Here is a 19,875-nt window from a genome sequence, read left to right on the forward strand (position 1 = left end):
AGAATTGTTATGATTCCTATCAGCTATTCGCATACATTTATTCTCCCTCCTACTGCACTGTGGCTGTAATGTGGCTGTTATGTTACTCAATACTCCTTGTTTGAAAGCATCCAGTGCAGTGTACTTGATTCTGATTGAATCTGAGCTACAGCCTCCAGCTACAAGCTGACGTGTCCGAGCCTCAGAGGATAAAGATGTACAGCAACGAGATAACCAATCTTTCCCCCGATTATACACCTACCGGAATGTATCTCTTAGGCCTACAATATATGAATATATGCGCCAGCTCCATAATAAAATAAAAAAACATCCAGAAAGTCCGTCTATTGATGAAATGTGAAATAAACATTTTGATTAAATTGTATAGTGGGGGCATCTCGTTTCCTCAACCATCTTTGCTTCGTCGTGCGCGTCGGAAATAGATCTACAAGCCCAGGAGGCGCCGCGGTGCTATGCGCGGTGGGCTTGTAGATCGGCTATTTTGCGCGCGCGGCTCCGTCGTACGACGACCAGTAAAGTGAAATGAGGCGGAGCCGAACTTGAGCTCTATCAAGATGGCCGCCTTCACAGAGAGGTAAGACAAAGCGATTCAGACTAGTAAATCTTAAATGTACCCACATTTGTTTGATATGTTGACAGTGTGTACGCCAGTCCATATATTACATTTGAGGCGAGATAAGATACGAAGAAAATCAGAGAAAACTAACCGTTGTGGATTTGAATAGCTGCCTAGAATAAATAAACTCGTCAAACCGGGTAGCCAGTAGCCACAGATTGAATTAGAGGCTTGACAAGACAAGCCACACTGATCTGTCTGTGCACTTACACACATTAGCCAGGTTAGCATGCTAACTTTCTTTATTATTATGAGCTAATGCATGATGCAGTGGTCCACCCGGACAGGAAGATAACATATTCACTTAATTAATGAATACACTATTTTGCTATTGGGTGGTAAAACTGTGCCGGGTATTGGTGTGTGCTGCTGTAGTTGATAACCAACGTTAGCTTACTATCTAGCTAATCGTCAATTCATATGCTTGGCATCCTTCCAAGTACATTAAATTAAATTGCATTTATGAGAGGCTCTCGACGGAAAGTTGTCTATCCAGGATAGATGTTGGATGTGTAATATAATAGGGGTTTGTATTAAACGTGTGTGGTTTTACGGATGTGGAAATGGAACATAGAATATTGTTGCTTCTGACATTTTGTGAAGCTGTACCGTTCATCTGAGTAAACCTGTCCTGTACTCCCACACAATAAGAACAAAGTCCACATCATGGCTTGTAGCTGGTAATGTTACAGTGGGCTGTTCAACGGGCTGTCGGACATGGACGTGGCATAATTCTTTGTGACTTGCCGATGTATGTTTGTAGGATGGCACCTGTCCTGCTCCTGCTGTCGGTGTGCCTCAGTGGGGCATGGGCCGTGGACCGGGGGAACTTCAAGACATGTGACCAGAGTGCCTTCTGCAAGTGAGTTCCTCTGGTGACAAATAAATGGCTACAACAGGCCTACTTAGCTTAAGTCGCAGGTGACAAAATAAAAGTCTGTTGTTCAACAATGGTGTCACCACTAATTACAAGCTTGTGTGAATCCACTTAGACGTCAGCGAGCGTTGAAGCCGGGCCATTCTCCATACAGAGCCCTGTTGGAGACCATGGAGCTGACCAACACTAGACTTACACTGCAGCTCATCAATGACAACAACAAGGTACACACAACAACAGTACAACACATGCGTGTACACAGCTCGCTCATGTTTAAATTGTGATTTGTTTTGCATGATATTGCCCACCTCACTTCGCACCTTCTTTTATAGGAAGTAATAGGAGCCATAGGAGTAAGAGACTCATTATTGTGCTTAATGATTGTTATATAGGATAGGCCTGGGAATTGGGTTAAATATTCTGGAAACGTTTTGAAATTCAATGTCAAATATGTGTGATGATTATGCATACTGAAATGCTGTTGGAAACATCTTTCTAAAAATGTTTTGTCAGCTAAAAGGTAATCGGGTTGGCAATAAAGCCCCACTTTATTTGTTATATTCTTGACCGTTGAATGCTTTGCAACCAAAGCCGCCCTATTAAAGTAGCCTATAGTGCAGGATTCTGTTCTTTTTTTACATTGACCTGACCCCTTTTAGATTTCCTTCCTATACACCTGTGGCCAAGACACTTAAGGTGTGCAATTTATTTTAGTTTTTTAACCTTGACCCCTTTCCCGCACCTTACACTCTACAAACCCGTCAGGTGCGTCTATTGCTGGAGCTCTACCGTCTCCAGGGCAACATGACACGGGTGAAGATTAACGAGCTGAAACCCCTGAAGCCTCGCTACGAGGTCCCAGATGTGCTCATCCGGGAGCCGCCAACGGAGCCGTAAGTTTCCCTGGGTGTGGGGAAGGGTTTCACAGGTGGGCGACAATGGTAGAACATTGAGTGTATCCGTATGCTAATTATTTTGTTATCTATGTTGTAATTCTATCATTTCCGAGGAGACATATTTTCACTTATTTGACTACAGTTGGAAATATAGCTAAAACGTCATACTCGGTGGCTAGGCTGTATTTTTTATAGTTTTTATAAAGCCCAAACAACACCAATGGGTCGAGACGCAACAAAACGGTTTTAGCGTTCCTCCCAGCGGTGTGATATGTCCTCCACCATGTCGGCACATGGTGGCGCATGCCGACCCAAGTGATTCAATTAGTTTAATTCAATGGTTGCTTGCAACTACATGCGCCTACTCGCAACCGTTTGGTTGCAAGGAGTTGCATGGCGATCCATTGGTGTGGTTTAGGCTTAAGTCAAAGGTGTTGAGGCATTTTTTATTTTAAGTCTTTCATGTGCATGATCTTACTTCCAATCTGAACATCCTCCACACTGTCACCTTATCCCTTTCTCCTCCCCTCCATTGCTCCCTCAGCCTGTCTCTCATATCTAAGGATGAGAATGGAGTGGTTCTGTCCCTAGGGTCGGAGTCCCAGAGGGTCATCGTCAGTGCCCGGCCCTTCCGATTGGACATCATGGAAGGCAGCGATGTGCTGATGTCGCTAAACTCCCGTGGCCTGCTGGCCTTTGAGCACCTGAGGATGCGCAAGGACACGTGAGAGACCATACACGCACAAACACATACACACCTCTTGACCAGCCCTTTCTCGTAAACTCACATCCTCACAAAGTGGATGTTTCTCTTTTTGTTCCCATAAAAGTGTTTTATTATTTTGGTATTGTCTCTGACTCGTTGTTCTGTCCTCTTCTCCTATCATCCTAGTTTCTCCTATAAAGTAACTAGCACAGTGGCTAGCGTGTGGAATAATATCAAGAGTGTATTCACTAGGTAAAGATCCTTAAGCTTTGTAAGTGTGTATTCTGTTTTTTTTGTGCTAATGCTGCCAGTAGAAATCTAGGAATGGGCACTCGGGTGGAGCAGTGTAAAGTCTCCACTGAGGCGACTAGGGGTTCAAATTCTCCACGGTGCATGTGGCTTTGCTGGACGTCCCAATGAACACAATTGGCCATGTTTGAATGTAGTAAGACAGGTGGGGAGGGCGATCTCTGACTCTGCACTAGCAAAGCGTCTCGTGAAAAGAAGCAGACTAGCGGCGTGACGTGTATCGGAGGAGACACAGGCTCGCCTACGCCCTCACTAACAAACCAACCAGTAGGTAGTAGTAAGCGACAAAGGACTACAGTAGGGGAATTGACACAGGTGACTAAATTGGGGGGAAATAATTTAAAGTAAAAACAAATATAGGAGCTGTTGGTTATCCCAGAGAACAGCACCTACGATCTTGATTGTGCCTATACTCGGAGCGAGAGGGCAGTCTATGATCCAGAATTGTATTTAAAGCAGGTAAAAAAGTCTGTTAATACATATCTCAAACGGTATATTCATATTTTAGGGGCACAACTTAAAAGTGATTGTATCTTAGAAAGGTGACCTCCCCTCCTCTCCCCACCATATTTAAAAAAGTGAAAATGATTAGCATGAAAAAACAATGAATGATCACCTTGAAGGAGGTGTGGGCCCATAAATGATTTTCACCGTTATGTCTTTGTTCTGTCACATCAATGTAACTGAATCACACAACGTTTCATAGCATGTCATTCTAATAGCTTTCCCTAACAAATGGCTCTGGTGGTTAATTTGCATGATTGATCGAGCTTCACAAACATTTTAACAGGCTTACATGTTAAACTTGAAAGTCTCTCTTGCCGACTTATGCAAGTTATGATGGCTGAAAATGCTGAAGATGATCTGGCAGGCAACTATACAGAGCGGGAACTAATTTGGCGCCTGACAGAATTATAATAGACTAGTACATGCAGTATTACTGAGCGTCATGGGCCTTACACCCTGCTGTATGTTAAATCCCTATGTGGGGGGGTGTTGTATATTGCAATCCCTAGAGTTGCAGTCTCATGATGCCCTGCTTGGAATAGCCACAATGGTAGGATTTGTGTTCCCTTTGTCATTAGAGTGAAATTGTATAGGACTTTGCTTAACTAGTTGGTAGTCTATGTAGATCAGTTAGTCTGTTTTTGTTCCCTGCTTCCTTTTTATATAATCTATTCTCTACACACAAAATATGTGCAACATGTGCCTTTGTGACACGGCTCTCTCTCGCTCTCGCTCTCTCTCTGCCCGTCTATGCCACCGTACCGCTGTTTCCATTCGATCCTCCAATGCACAGTCAAGCAGAGCCTGAGCCTGAGCCTGAGGCTGAGGCTGAGAAGAAAGAGGAGGCTGATCCAGAAAACCAGGGCGAGGAGGTAAGAAACTGTACATTGAAACTGAAACCTGCAGTATCCCTGTCTCTACTCTTAACTCTTAACACATGCGTGTCTCTCTCCCCTGCTCTTAAAACATCATTGTTTACCTTCTTTGTACCAGGCAGTGAAGGAAGAAGAAGAGAAATCAGAAGATGGAATGTGGGAGGAAACATTTAAGTCACACTCGGACGGCAAACCCAATGGTAGTTCTCCAAATTCGATGACGTTTCTTTCTTTTGACCACTGGTTGGTTGGTGCTTATATTAACAATATATATAAAATTTCACACCCACAATTGAGACAGCTTGTGGTAAAGAAGAACAGTGTACTGCAGGCGAGCCCATAGAATCAACTGTAGTTTAGCCTAGTTTTAAAACAATCCTAGATGAAATGGAGACTATTAAAGTTATCATTCATTATTATATATGATTTGAATACAAATAGGTTTCCAAATGTCTGTCAACATATCGTCTTGTTTTCTCAATAAATTGTTTCACACTTCATTTGCCACTTTACAGTTACAGTTTACAGATTACAGTTTCATGAATGTAGTTGGGGGGGGGGGGACATATCCTGACATTTTCTACTGCAGAATTCTCCAGGTTATTAATCCAAAATTAGTCTTGCAAATTGCCGTTTGGAAGAAGCAAGATGCGATAATTTTCCAAAATAAATAGCCTATTACAACGATACATGAGACTCAAACTTATCCGTTTTTTAAGTAAATTTTTGTTTTACTTATTTAATTTCACTTTTTGTCCAGAATTACATCACCAAATATAGTCTGGCGTGAACGGAAATGACAAACGGATTACTTTGTTTTCGGGAGGTGTAGTTCCAGACTCCCTATACTAGCATTCGGAGATTGTGGAATAGTTGTCTGGCTACACGAGACTACACCAAATATAACTAACACATTCCCTTTTGTTTGTGATCGTTTACGTCCTGTAGCAAAACGGCTGGCTCCACTCGTCACTCAGCTACAATAATGTGAGATTAAATAACTACTAAATTGATAGTGTAACTCATAGCGTTTATCAGCATTAACGTATCCGTTACTGAAAACTTCCAGGCATCGTCTGTGACATGTATACCATGTGTCCATAAACCATATACCATAAACTTGATATTTCCTAGCACTTTAGACACACTGATAGAGCGTAATAGTATATTGTGGGACGTGTGTTGTATATTAAACATATTGGACACTTTATTAGCACACAAAAAGCCCTTCAGCCTCCGTAGTCAACCAATGAAACTACAGTATTTTATGATGCCTCTTATATGGATTGCATTGTGCTGCACTGTTCCTGTGTGTCTATACCATGACCTTTAAATGTTTAATCGGGTCTGTTAGTTTTTTGCTACCTTGTTTAGTTTATTTCTGATGTACCGGTATTAAAACTGTAACAACGTTGGTTTTATCTTGCCAGACAGTTCGATTGTGTGCAAAACATTATTTACAGGTTGTTACTGTAATATACAGTAATGCATTATTTCATAGATGCAACTCGATGACAAATGTATACACTTTTTTCTAAATACAATGATTTGCATAAATGTATAACTATGGGCTTTTAGCGGCTATGTTTCTTTTGTCTGATTGGTTGTGCTCTCTCCACAGGACCCTCGTCTGTCAGTTTAGACTTTTCTTTACCGGGAGTTGAACATGTCTATGGAATTCCAGAGCATGCAGACAACCTCAAACTCAAAACCACAGAGTGAGTCCCATCTATCAACTATCAAGTGTTGAAATGTCCTTGTTAAGTTTATGTGCAATCCACGTGAGACCTGTAATTCTAATTTTGGAAGTTGGTGAAAATGTTTGAAAACATTTTTGCCTACTATTACATGCCAAAAATGGGGACACCAGGTTGAAAGTCTCCACGTACTGCATGTTGTGTGGAACCTGTTAATGAGTTGGCTGTTAAAGCCCAACCGAGAATGGTGGTTAGATGAATAGATTGATTAAAATAAATTGGTGTAGTAGGTGGATGAATGGATCAATTATACATAAAGATGTAGGTGATTAAGCATTTTTGGTATTTCACACTGTATGCTGGAGCATGTAGAGAAGACTAAATCAGTGCAGTTGCTGTATTTGGCGTATAGTAATTCTAAGATTTGTTTGTTTATTTGTTTTGTTTTGTTTGTTTCAGTGCCGGAGACCCATACCGACTGTATAACCTAGATGTGTTCCAATATGAGCTGTTCAACCCCATGGCTCTATATGGTGCTGTCCCTGTCATGGTGTCCCACAGCGCCCAGCGCACCATGGGTATCTTCTGGCTCAATGCTGCTGAGACGTGGGTGGACATCAGCTCTAACACTGCAGGGAAGGTAAGCAGCAGGTCAACAGCCAGGACAAAAAAATTTAATTGGAGTTCTCAACGGGTCTGAGTTCTTTAACTGGGGCCTTGGCCCTGCTGGGCCAGCCCGAGGCTCGGCCCAAACGATTACCATTCTTTTAGGCCCGAAATACCCATAAAGGTGTCATTATGAGCTTAATGTCATCAAAATCACGCATCCAACAAGCTTTGAACTGAGACTGAGCAAATTGGACCTTCCGTTCCAGAGATAATAGAGAAAACATGAAAAAAGACACTTGCCGATTTTCGATTGAGTTTTGGCCATTGTCTCCCGGTTTTCATTAATAACACGGGCTAGGATGGTCGGACGACAAACTTTTGAGGTAAGGAAGTTTTATTTATTAAAAAATAATAATCATGGAACCCAAGGCTCGGCCCGGCCCGACTAATTAGCCTACATTCTGGGTCCGTCCCGAAAATGTCGGATAGGGCAGGGTAGGCCCAATTAGTCCTAAAACGTTGTCTCACATTGTACTACATATATGTGCACAGAGCACAAATATAAACACTCAAATATTCGCCCCCTGACTCAACTTCTGCGCTTTGTGTGTCTGCAGACAGTATTTGGGAAGATGCTGGACTATGTGCAGGGCTCCAGCGAGACTCCGCAGACAGATGTGCGCTGGATCTCTGAGAGCGGCATCATTGACGTCTTCATCATGCTGGGACCGACGCCATACGATGTCTTCTCCCAGTATGCCTCCCTCACAGGTGAGAGGAAAATCTGTTGATTGGCCTTTTTACATGACCGGAGTTGCTTTTTTTTGCTGACATGCACGTGCCCTCCTGTAAATGATTTAGTATTTTCAGATACTGTAGGTCGGAGTGCAGGGCATCAGGCAACATACGGCAGCACTGGAACGGCAGCAGACAATAGTCTCCATGGCAGTAGCTCACGTGCAAATTCCACATTTTGCTGATCCCCGATATTGAACCTGGCAATTTAACAAGTGCTGCTTTTTCCACTGTCAATACTGATTCTTAAAACGTCTGCATTACAACTCACAGCAAGTGCATACATCAAAATGAAGATTATAGAAAGTTTGAAAGACAGAATTACGTGCGGTATAAGTAGCCGTCTATGATGGGTGTGCGTTTGTCCAAGCTCATCTCGCAAACTGCTGGACCAATTGCCTGTCCTCTTTTAAAAACGTCAATAAAATAAGTAGTGTGCACGTTGAAAAATAAGAGATCAGTAAAAGTGTGGTGAAACAAAGGTCAGAATCATTCAAAGATGGTGTATATTGTCCACCCGGCTGTCATGATCCTTTTCTTACTTAGCCTTGTGATTTCCTTGCTCAGGAACCCAGGCCTTCCCTCCTCTGGCTGGACTGGCCTACCACCAGTGCCGCTGGAACTACAATGACCAGGAGGATGTGCGGTCAGTGGATTCTGGCTTTGATGAGCATGATATCCCCTACGACTTCATCTGGCTGGACATCGAGCACACAGACGGCAAGCGCTACTTTACCTGGGACCCTCACAAGTTTGCCACACCCAAGGAGATGCTGCAGGGTATCATGGATAAGAGACGCAAGGTAATGGAAAACGATTAACATTGCACGAACTAGGGGTAAAAATCAAACCGGATCCTCATTGTTAATGAAGGAACTTGCCACCATCGATGTTGTGTATTCAAAGCTTTAGCCATTTGTTTTTAGATTTAGCCTGTTTACATTTACTCTAATATGAAAACCTTACTGAACGTCCCTGAAGTGCCTTTGTCAATGTCAGTATTCTACCAGGATTTTTGGCTAGACTTTTCAAATAAAACAATCTACAGTATAATGCTTTGAGTTATATTCAATGGGCTAAAACATGTCAGACCACCTTTTAATTCTTTCTCTCTGTCCATAGATGGTGGCTATTGTGGATCCTCATATCAAAGTAGACAGCAACTACAAGATCCACAATGAGATCCGCTCCAAAGGCTTCTACATTAAGAATAAAGATGGTGGAGACTATGAGGGCTGGTGCTGGCCAGGTTTGATTCAATCTACTGTCAGAAGAAATAATGATGCTTTAAATTAATATTGCACCTACACTGAATTAACGAGTAACGTAAATCAAGTTAACAGATTAAATTTGAATTAATCTGAGTGTACTGGTTGTCATGCCATATCACTCCAGATCTGTCTGTACTCTTTCCCTAATTTGTTTATTTCTCCAGGTAATGCAGGCTACCCTGACTTCACCAACCCAGAGATGAGAGCATGGTGGGCTAGCATGTTTGCTTACGATCAATACGAGGTGAGAAATCGGGAGATGAAATGCAGTATTATTCTGTAAGACAGGATGGACAGTCCACTAAACTGTTTACTTTTAAACATATGTATTGGGCTGTAGTGAAAATATATTGGGCTGTATCAAGAGCAGTAGACCAAGTATAAACGTCAGTCTAGCATTCTAGGAGAAATGTAAAAACATTCTGTCAGCTGTTTCATTAGGAAGTGGTCAGGTACTTTAACCCATTTAGACCTGAGGACGCATCTGTGTCATATTATAGCTTTTAACCCATTTTGGGGCGGGAACCCCTTTTGGTGTTTTAACTAAGCATTATGTTATACTTTAGCTATTGAAAAATAGCAGATCTACAAGCTCATAGCGCACCACCGAGTGGCGCGCTATGAACTTGTAGGTCTGTTATTTTTGAAAAATCGTAAAAATGCGGCACAAATCTTTGAATATATATTCTTTCAGAGCGAACGTTTTTTTTATTTCGACGTCAGGCCTGAATGGGTTAAAACTAATTAATTGAAAAACAAAAAAAAGGCTTGCTATTTGGCTAACCAACAATTGATTTGGATAGTTTTATGTACTGGTAGTTCCCCAGGGATGCTTTCCAGTGCAAGAATGTGTATTATGCAAATTAACTAAACGGATAAGCATTTGAATATATTTTAATGAACAGCTAACGGAATAACTGTTGACCATAATTTGAACCATCTATTTGGGGCAAAGAAGTAAGCCAGGGATTCATTATATTTTTCCTGCTGTTGGGTTTTCCTTTCTCACACTCTTCCACCTCTATTTCCCAGGGATCCATGGAGAACTTGTACACATGGAACGACATGAATGAGCCATCAGTGTTCAATGGACCAGAGGTCACCATGCACAAGGATGCTTTGCATGGCTCCTGGGAGCACCGGGATGTGCACAACCTCTATGGCTTCTATGTGGTGCGTGACAGGACTTTGACAGCCAGCCTATTTATCTCTAGCTTATGCTGGTAGAATTTGAGCTTGTATTCTAGCTGGATGCAGACTTCATGGGGGTTATTATTAGACCAACTCTAAAAAAAACGGAAAACGAATAAAGCCCCAAAAGGGGTCGATGGCTGTGAACGGTAATGAAACCGAAAGCCTATAGGGGTCGATGGCTGTCAAGGAGTTAATATTTTGCAAGTGACTGCCACATTTATGTTCGTTAGTTGATATACTTATCCATAACAACTTATGATTAATGGTAGTGCAAGTGTTTTCGTCGTGGCTCTGCAGGAGCCTAGCAGTCTATAAGAGGGTTGGGGAGTTTGTCTGTGTGTGAGCTCAGAAGCTAATCTTGCAAACTGATCAATCGTCACCAATCATATGTTTTAAACTTTTTATAATTGTTAGTCAAAAGTCCTCTGATCGGGCTGAAACAGAAAATGTGGAGTCATACGTCAGATGATTGACGTCACAAGCTGGCCACATGAAGTCTGACATTTACAGTGTAGCCATGCCATTTCTGATTTTTATATTTTTCTTTATAACATTATATTATTAGTGAGCACTAGTACCTTAGTAGTAAGTAAAGAAAAGCCACCGTGCCTTGATAGCTATTCTTGGGACACAAAAATGTGTTATCTATGTGTGACAAAAGAAATGCCTCGTCGAAAAAGATAGATCATTATGAATTCATGCACCTTTTTTATGTGAAAATGTGAACCTTAATGGCTTGTTTGTAGACTGTTCGCTACTCCTCCTCATTGTTCTTCTAACTTGCAGCAAATGGCCACAGCAGAGGGCCTCATCCAGAGGTCAGGGGGAGTAGAGCGTCCATTTGTCCTTACTAGGGCCTTCTTTGCTGGGTCACAGCGCTATGGTAAGCTGCCTTCTGTCTCCACTGTCCATACTACCCACCTGCTGGTGTTCCTGTATGCTAGCAGGCTTTGTCAGGGTGCCTTTGGTTAATTTTGGGTGTTACTTGTTACTGGCTTTGTCGGAGTGAGAGCAGGGTTATAATAATTAAAATGCAGTATATTAGAATTTTATAGATCACCTATAGAAATGATTAAACTTATCAAGAAATTGCTAAATGTTAAGTTATTAAATGGGTAGATATGAGCATGTGCAGCACCTGACCGATCGCTAGACCTCCTTCCTGTAGTGCTTCCACCACTTAGATAGCTGTTCTTATTGGTGTGCTACACCGCCGTACTATTACATAGTTGTTGGCTTAAGAAACATGTTTTGGGCTTTCCACCTCGTTCAACTTTCCCATACATGTTTTATCAGTAATGATTCCAGGGCTTTCTTGCAATTTGTTGTCAAGTTCTTCCAGTACGGTTTCCTCCAGGGCTCTTTCCATGTCAATATGCCTGTATAGACCTGTGTCAGTTTCTAAAACGGCTGCATAGATTTGAGAAACTCTGTCATTGCAATGAATTGATGACAGATTTAACATTTGGTATACACTTTTGAGCGATATGAGTGGTGTTCTGAACTGAAGATGACTCTTTGGCTTTATTGCAGTGCTCCTTCATTACGTTTCCTATTTAAATCCATTTCCATGAAATGCCTGTAATGTATTGCTCCCTGTTTAATCGTACACTTTGTAAACCCAATGGTATTTCTGGGTTTTCTTGCAGAATGTACATTTACGTTTGTTTCGCCATTGCATGTGTGTCACATGAGGGCATTTGTAGTCTATATACATTCATGAGCCATACACAAAAAAGAAACTTTTCAACCAGACATTAATATTTATAATTGAAATTCTAGTTGGCCGGTAACCGGTAAATACGGGTTAATAGAAACATTGGTGCACCTCTCCTCTAGGCGCTGTGTGGACGGGTGACAATGCTGCTGAATGGGAACACCTGAAGATCTCCATCCCCATGTGTCTGAGTCTTGGCCTGGTGGGAATCTCTCTCTGTGGTGGTAAGCATCGACCACCAGTCCACACTGTAGTTAACCTCACTGTGTTCAGCTGACGGTTACAAAAGGCATCTGTGTATGCTGTCCATGCATCTATGAAATAAAAGTACCAGAAGGACTTTGGAGTGCTGGCTATTATTTTCTGACAGTTAGGGACCTGCCAGTACAACAGAATATCCATATAATCCAAATCATATGAGAGAAGAGCAGGTGTCATAAACAGCCTGGCTAATTAGAAACTTCCATAGTGTCCATAGTCTGATATTTCAATGTCGGCTGATAAACGGATGTTTAATTTCAAAGAAAAACGGAAACGAACTGACATTCCCTTTGCCCTGCCTTGGCCATAAAGCACTGGGAAAACAATCAAGTTTAAAATAATTACTATTTCCACAGATGTTGAATGATGTAGAAGAAGTTTAATGATGAAGAAGAAATCGTTGAAAAGCTAATGATAGACTTATGGATGCATTTTCTATTGGTTGTCAAATCTTTAGCAAAAAGCAAAATTTTACCTGACAAATTGCATGACAAGCAGATTGCGTGCTGACTACTGATATGTTTCACTTGTTGTGACTGAACAACTTGGTCAACATCTTCCCTGTCCTTTCCTTAGCTGATGTGGGCGGCTTTTTCAAGACCCCCAACAGTGAGCTTCTGGTGCGCTGGTACCAGACGGGTGCCTACCAACCGTTCTTCAGGGCCCATGCCCACCTGGACACCCCCCGCCGTGAGCCCTGGCTCTTTGGTCCAGAGAACACTGCGCTGATCCGTGAGGCAGTTCGTCAGCGTTACGCCTTGCTGCCCTACTGGTATCAGCTGTTCTACCAGGCACACCACTCTGGACATCCAGTCATGAGGTGTGTTATGTGTATGTGTGTCGGTGGTCGTGCTAGGATTTTAAACTGCCAGTCCCAATGTCCGACATGTATTGGACATGGAAAAAGAGAGAATCAGACATCTGATTAAAATAATGGTCATACATGAGACATACAGGTGCATAAATGCAGCCTAACACTTACAGCATTATATTTTGGATTGAACTATTTGAACATAATTGAGTAATATGCGCATTTTATATAGCAGTGTCATCTTGCAGATACATTAATTACCTACATTACCATTTGCACATTGAGCACTTGCAGCGTTCGTAATGGTTTCTCAATCTGTTGTTTACTTTGAACATAATGTCCTTCAGAATAACAATCAAAGGGTAGCCTACAGCACCAACATGGGTACTTCAGATTCATCTTTGATAATGTGGCTCAGCTGACGTGTTTAAGGCAATAAATTATAGGCTAGTAGTAGTCGCACAAGTAATGGATACAGGCAGTGGATGCTGTCCCTGTGTCTGCTTAGGACAGCTTTTTGGGCAAGTTGATTAAGTATCAGTGCGAATCTTGTAGTCTCCTCATAGAGATATTCTTATTATTCTATGAGGAGACTGAGACTCCTCAGTCAGGACTAACTACAGGACTAACGCAACCTGTGTGTGTGTGTGTGTGTGTGTGTGTGTGTGTGTGTGTGTGTGTGTGTGTGTGTGTGTGTGTGTGTGTGTGTGTGTGTGTGTGTGTGTGTGTGTGTGTGTGTGTGTGTGTGTGTGTGTGTGTGTGTGTGTGTGTGTGTGTGTGTGTGTGTGTGTGTGTGTGTGTGTGTGTGTGTGTGTGTGTGTGTGTGTGTGTGTGTGTGTGTGTGTGTGTGTGTGTGTGTGTCACATACTGTATGTCATCTCACCTGTCTGTGTACATTGCAGACCACTGTGGGTGGAGTATCCTCAGGACACCGTTACATATGCTATGGATGACCAGTTCTTGCTAGGTGAGTCACCTCAGACACAGCATGGCACCTTTTTCCTCAGCGGAGTTTGAGCAAGTAACCACATGAACCTTAGCATCCCTAGTCTGGGGTAAACATTTGGCATGAATGGCAAAATCTTCAAGTTCACCGCCCGTCGCAATGTGACACACACAAAGTACACTGTAAAGTGCATTGGAATTAATCAGAAAGACAAGAAACGAGTGCAATAAATTAAAAAAAGAACATAAATATAGCCCCCAAGAGTGTGTGCTCTCCATTGTTCAATAAAACTTATAGCAGCCTAATGTGACATACGGTAATTTTCTTTGCTTTGAAAATAAGAGTTGACAAAGGTTTGCTTTTGTACCTTGAAAATAATGAAAGGCAGACAAAATGATGATTGTTTTGCATGGCTAGCTCACTCAAGGACCCCTAAATGAAGTATTTGACCACGGACCCCCATGTGAAAATATTTTGTGCCAGGGACCCCCATACAAGATCTGTTGTTTATAATGTTTAAAAAATGCAAACATTTTCAAGATTATTTTTGAAAATGACAGCTCTACAAGCTCACTATGCGTCACATAGTGACATATTGTTGTAGGCGTGTACATCGCCATCTTCAAATTGTCAATGTATATATGATTACAGTTGTTAAATAGATTTTTATTATATTTATTAATTTTGCTGAGGCCCCCTGTCCTCCAGATCCCATTTTGAGAACCAATGTCGTATATTATACACTACTGTAGTAGCCTAGTAAGAACAGGGTTTAGGAGAACCAAACCATAATGTCATCAATGCCCTGTACCTAACTCACTGTGTGTTGCTCCAGGGAGAGACCTGCTGGTTCACCCAGTGACTGAAGAGGGGAGCAGGGGAGTCACTGCCTACCTGCCAGGTCAAGGAGAGGTAAGATGTCAGTCATTTTGTCCATATCTCAAAAATGTGCCCCATTTGTCCCTTATTTTGCACATTAAAATAAACAGATTAAAAAAAAACTCCAGAAGCCCCTTGGATCTTTAATTGTGCACTCCAGGAGCCCTACTTTTTTTTTTTACTACATTCTGTTCCTCTTGCACTACCCTTAGGACACATTTTCAACTTGGCACAGGATATCTCAAAAAGCCATAAACCTTTCTGTGTGTATTCATTCTCCTAACCATTTGAGTGACCACATGACTTTAACTTGTGTGCCACCCTCAAAATGTCAACATTATCTTTTTACATTTTTGTAGCCCAACTGGCAACCAGACTGACACCTATTTTCTCCAGTTGGAAAGGAGCAGCATGGCTTCTTGGAGGGCTTTTAGGCTCTTAACTCTGCACTTACTGCACACTGGCAGCAATAGCAAGAGACAAAGCGGCCATGAGTCTGCAAATTAGTGACAAAAGAACCTTGAGCAGGTTTCAACTTTGTGCAAATAGAGCGTTGCTCTGTTGCTAAATGTAGGGAAAACCATGTGTATGTTTATCGTGGGGACTCTGGTGGGAATTTAACCCGCTATATTTTCCTGTGTCCCTGTCCATTTACAGTAAAATAAATGTAGGCACATTCCCATACCAAGTTTAATCAACTCTGTGCATAACTGTAGTCCCAAGTTTTCAGAAAGTGGTATACCTTTTTCCTTTTGAGCACTTTCCCATAGCTTCATTTAATAGGCTAAGCAGTAAGTTTGAACCGGAAATGGTTCAAACTGATGCTGTTCTTGGCAAAGAAACCATTTTTGTGTTTTGGTAAGAGACTTTTGGTGGTCTTATTCTAACCTCTGTCCGCCTGTTGCAGATCTGGTTTGATGTCCACACTTTCCAGAAGCACAATGGTGCCCAGAACCTTTACATCCCTGTCACCATGAGTTCTGTAAGAGACACACACACACACAAATGTATCCATCTTACTCCAAGGTTTAACTCATTCCCTCTCCACATGGTCGTATCTATTTATACTGTTATGTACAGTATGTGGAAGTATGGAGTAAACGGATTCACCATGATAACAGCTTTGCCTGTTACTGTAAAGTATGTTTGTGTCGTTGTGTGTTATGTTATGTCTTGCTAATATGACTGTCTTGTTACCAGATCCCAGTATTCCAGCGTGGTGGTTCCATTATTCCCAGGAAGGCCAGAGTTCGCAGGTCGTCCTCTTGTATGGAAGATGATCCCTACACCTTATACGTGGCCCTCAGTGCCCAGGTATCCTACACACACACACACACACACACGCACATTGTTGATACTGTGACAGTTATTCTAAATCTCATACATTAGTCCACTCCTGTGTCGACATACCTTCTACTAGATGGAAGCATTTTTAACCACTATTCTCTCATTTTGTTCCTGAAAGAGAACTGCAGAGGGTGAACTCTACATAGACGATGGCCACACCTTTAACTTTAATAAAAAGGAGTTCATCCACAGGAGCCTGTCTTTCGCCAAAAATGTCCTCTCTTCCAGGTGGGTCATGAGTATCATTAACATTATATGCTCGGAGTCGGCACTGTCTCATCTAATGGATTTTGTAACCATATTTGGTTGGAACCAGTTTCGAAATTCTACCTTCTCATGCAGAGCAAAGCCCGAACCGAGTTAGTTTTCGGGACACATCTGCTGCATTAGTGCAAGTGCTGCATTTTTATTTTTTTTAAAGCATCAACTGAACTGATGCTTTAAAAAAAGTTAAATATGCCAGAATTATATATTGGATGTGCTCTTGTATTGATCTCCACTGTAATTCCCCCACACAGTAATCTAGCTCCAGATGCTCAGTATTCTACACAGTCCTGGATCGAACGCATCCTCATACTGGGATCCAGCAAACCCAGCAAGGTTACCCTCAGAACTGCTGGTGAGTACCTAATGTGCTGTCTTACACATTCTGCGACTTTGTTGGTGCCTTAGTAGTTTATTTCAATTTACATCCTGCTTGAAAGTATCTTACTGTTCACTAGCTTCAATGGTTGTTGGTCTATATTGTGCAAATTTGACTACTGTTCCTAAAACTAGAAAAGTTGCAATTTTGAAGTGTGGTTGCCGCAATCGCTTACATAGGCCCCTCCCACTAATTTTGCTAGCCAATGACAATGTTTTTGCAACAAATGGTTAAAATGGTCGTATTTGTGATGTCATCAATGTCACCCTACTTTCTATAATTCCTCCGTCTCTTCGGTCTTCAGTTCCAAATTTGCATTTCCACTTTGTTTACAATGTCCACCATTGTTGATTTTCCAAGCTGGCATGGAATGGAAACAAGCCTGGGTTTATCTAGCATCAGTATTATAATGACTCAAATATTAAATCAGTTGCATATCAGCACCCCCACCACCTCAGGACTTTGTGGTACTGCAGCTAAAACGTCTTCCGAAGGAAAAACGAAATGCCATGGACTGGTTATATCAGAGTAGTGATTGAGGCTCAAACCATTAGAAATAAGTTTGAGGGACATAGACATTAGACAATATAGCTGCTTTAATTAATATCAATTAAACTATACAACATATCTCATAGCAAAATACGAGCACACGATTCCCGATGAAGCCAGTCGATTTGACATATGGCTCCAGTGCGTGCCACCAAAACTGTGGGACAAGTAGCGTGCCAAAGTATCGCTCATTTACAATAACGATAGTCTGGTTGCCCTGTTAGGGCAACCACACTAATTATATTTGAACTTTGAACCTCCTATTTTCAGGTGTTAATAATAGGTCAGGTTTGCTTCAGGCTGTTAATGTCTCTTTTAATTTCCGTTCTGCAGATGGTCAGGAGAGCCAACTGGAGTTTGACTTTGACGCTTCCATGTCGGTGTTGACGCTTCGCAAGCCTGGCATGAACGCCGGGATTGACTGGACCGTGGTGCTTCAGTAACCATGGTGACGGAAGGAGAGTGATCGAGAGGCGTGAACAGGAAGTAGAGTGACTGAACTGGACTGAACAGGGATAAGGAGAGAGGGACTGAGTGGATTAGATACAAAGCTCTTATACAGGAGAAACAAGAATGAGAAGATAACTGCCTCAGTGTGGCACATGGAATACAGTTGGACTGTGGACCTAAACACACACACACACACACACACACACACACACACACACACACACACACACTCTGTCTTGAATATTACATTCTCCCACATGATTCTTTTGTCAATGTATAGTATTCATCCATACATAATTAATTACGCACAGGTGTTTACATGTAATCCCATGTAAACCTGTTGGTAGAACTGAGCCACTTGAAAATGTCCCTACTATGTCCAATCTTGTGTTCAGTAATGCTGCAATGGTGGGTCAACTAACTGAACGGTTACTAGATAGTTTTTAATTCACTTAGAACAAAAATGAAGGAAAAAAAAATGAGATTGGTCAAATCATGATTTCATTATAGTGGATGTTTAGGATTAGACCAAAGACATTCAGACGATTTATTTTGTCTTGTTTTGTCCCCCAGGATGTCCATCCTAAATGCCTGTGAATAAAAAAAAAAAGATCACTGGGGGAAAATAGTTTGTTTTTGTTTTTAAAATGAAAGGTGCACATTCTTAACGAACAAGCCGTTGATTCCCCTCTTTTTGTGACCATGTGTTTGACTTGAGATTCTTTCACAATTCATTCCATCCCCTTTTCCATTTTTTATATTTTTAAACGACAAGCACTTAAACTGAAGTCGGTGTACTTGTGCCACATTTGATCAAGTGTTTATAACTGTCCCCTTGCCAGTTCTGTGTTAATTTGTGAAGGATGGATTTATACTTAGTTCCCGTGTGCTGAATGATGTGAGGATGAGCTTGTAGATCTGCTATTTTAGGTGTGCCACACCGGCTCGCAACTAAGTTTAACAGGGCTCTTTAAGAGTGCTAGTATGTACATTCCCCCCCCCCCCCCTTTTTTTTTGTACAGCTGCCATAAGATGTAAAGAATGATCTTTGCTACAACTTGAGGCCATTTCATTCCTGTTTTGCCCCTCCATTTGTTTATAAAGAATGTGTGCACTATCATGTCATTGCTCCATCCAGGAATGTTTTTTTTTTTACAGAACGTCATTCGCAAACTACTGAGCAGCGAGGGGATTCTTGGCTCTTTTGAACCTGATGCTAAAGTTATTTGGCAAAATGAATTGTTCAGGGGATTGAACCACTGATACTGTGGAAGACTAATTATGTTTTCTTTGACATGTCCTTTTTCTGGTTTATCCAACTTTGTTTACTTGATTATATTTTTAATGCACTTCAGGAAGAGTGAGAACTTAATTGTATTTTCCTGTTTTTTTTGGAGGGGGTGACTAGATCTTGAGGTGGTTTGGAGTTGCCATTTGTAAATGTAATTTACAACTGTTAAAATCTATACATAGGTTCAGCTTAATCGTGCAATGTCACATGACGGTGGCTTGCAGATCTGTGTCCATAAATACATCCCAATGTGAACTGATCATCCCTAAATATTCAGTTGAGCATTTGGGGACTCTAAAACCATCCCTGTTTGGTCAAAATGGCAGGATATTTACAGTAGGGGGTTATTGTATAAGTTTGTCTTTTTGTTTTCTTATGTACATTTTGCTGCAAGTTGTAGAGGATAGGCATTTTATTTGGAGATATGAATTAGCAATGGGACTTAATAATGAGGAGCCTGCAAATGTTACAATCATGGTTGTCAGTTGCACTTCACAAAATGAGACGAGAAAATCATCAACTTGACCAAATGTATTAAAGGAGGGATCCTGTATTAAATTTGCTTAAATTCGGTGGAAATAAATAAAATCTTCATTCCCACTTTTAAGGTGTTTTATTGTAATATAATA

At 41.5% G+C, this 19,875-nt stretch overlaps 1 protein-coding gene across 3 annotated transcripts; it reads left to right on the top strand.

Moving 5' to 3' along the window:
• The first annotated feature begins 516 nt into the window (after nt 1–516).
• ganabb (glucosidase II alpha subunit b) lies at nt 517–19,848 on the top strand. 3 transcript variants are annotated; one of them, XM_079509150.1, is made up of 25 exons: nt 517–574; nt 1,380–1,478; nt 1,609–1,717; nt 2,259–2,386; nt 2,934–3,113; nt 3,282–3,347; nt 4,705–4,783; nt 4,905–4,986; nt 6,408–6,504; nt 6,943–7,123; nt 7,710–7,863; nt 8,455–8,690; nt 9,010–9,136; nt 9,323–9,402; nt 10,191–10,331; nt 11,139–11,235; nt 12,192–12,293; nt 12,907–13,150; nt 14,044–14,108; nt 14,923–14,999; nt 15,874–15,948; nt 16,167–16,280; nt 16,432–16,541; nt 16,832–16,932; nt 17,839–19,848. In XM_079509150.1, the coding sequence occupies exons 1-25, from the start codon at nt 555–557 to the stop codon at nt 17,946–17,948; spliced, it is 2,874 nt and encodes a 957-aa protein (XP_079365276.1). In that variant the 5' UTR covers nt 517–554; the 3' UTR covers nt 17,949–19,848. The 3 variants fall into 3 exon arrangements, with proteins under 3 accessions (XP_079365276.1, XP_079365278.1, XP_079365277.1); XM_079509151.1 differs by lacking the exon at nt 517–574 and adding an exon at nt 611–839; XM_079509152.1 differs by lacking the exon at nt 3,282–3,347 and having other exon boundaries at nt 518–574.
• Nucleotides 19,849–19,875: the final 27 nt, after the last annotated feature.

This window comes from Electrona antarctica, assembly GCF_951216825.1.
Source record: "Electrona antarctica genome assembly, chromosome: 1".
Lineage (NCBI taxonomy): Eukaryota > Metazoa > Chordata > Actinopteri > Myctophiformes > Myctophidae > Electrona > Electrona antarctica.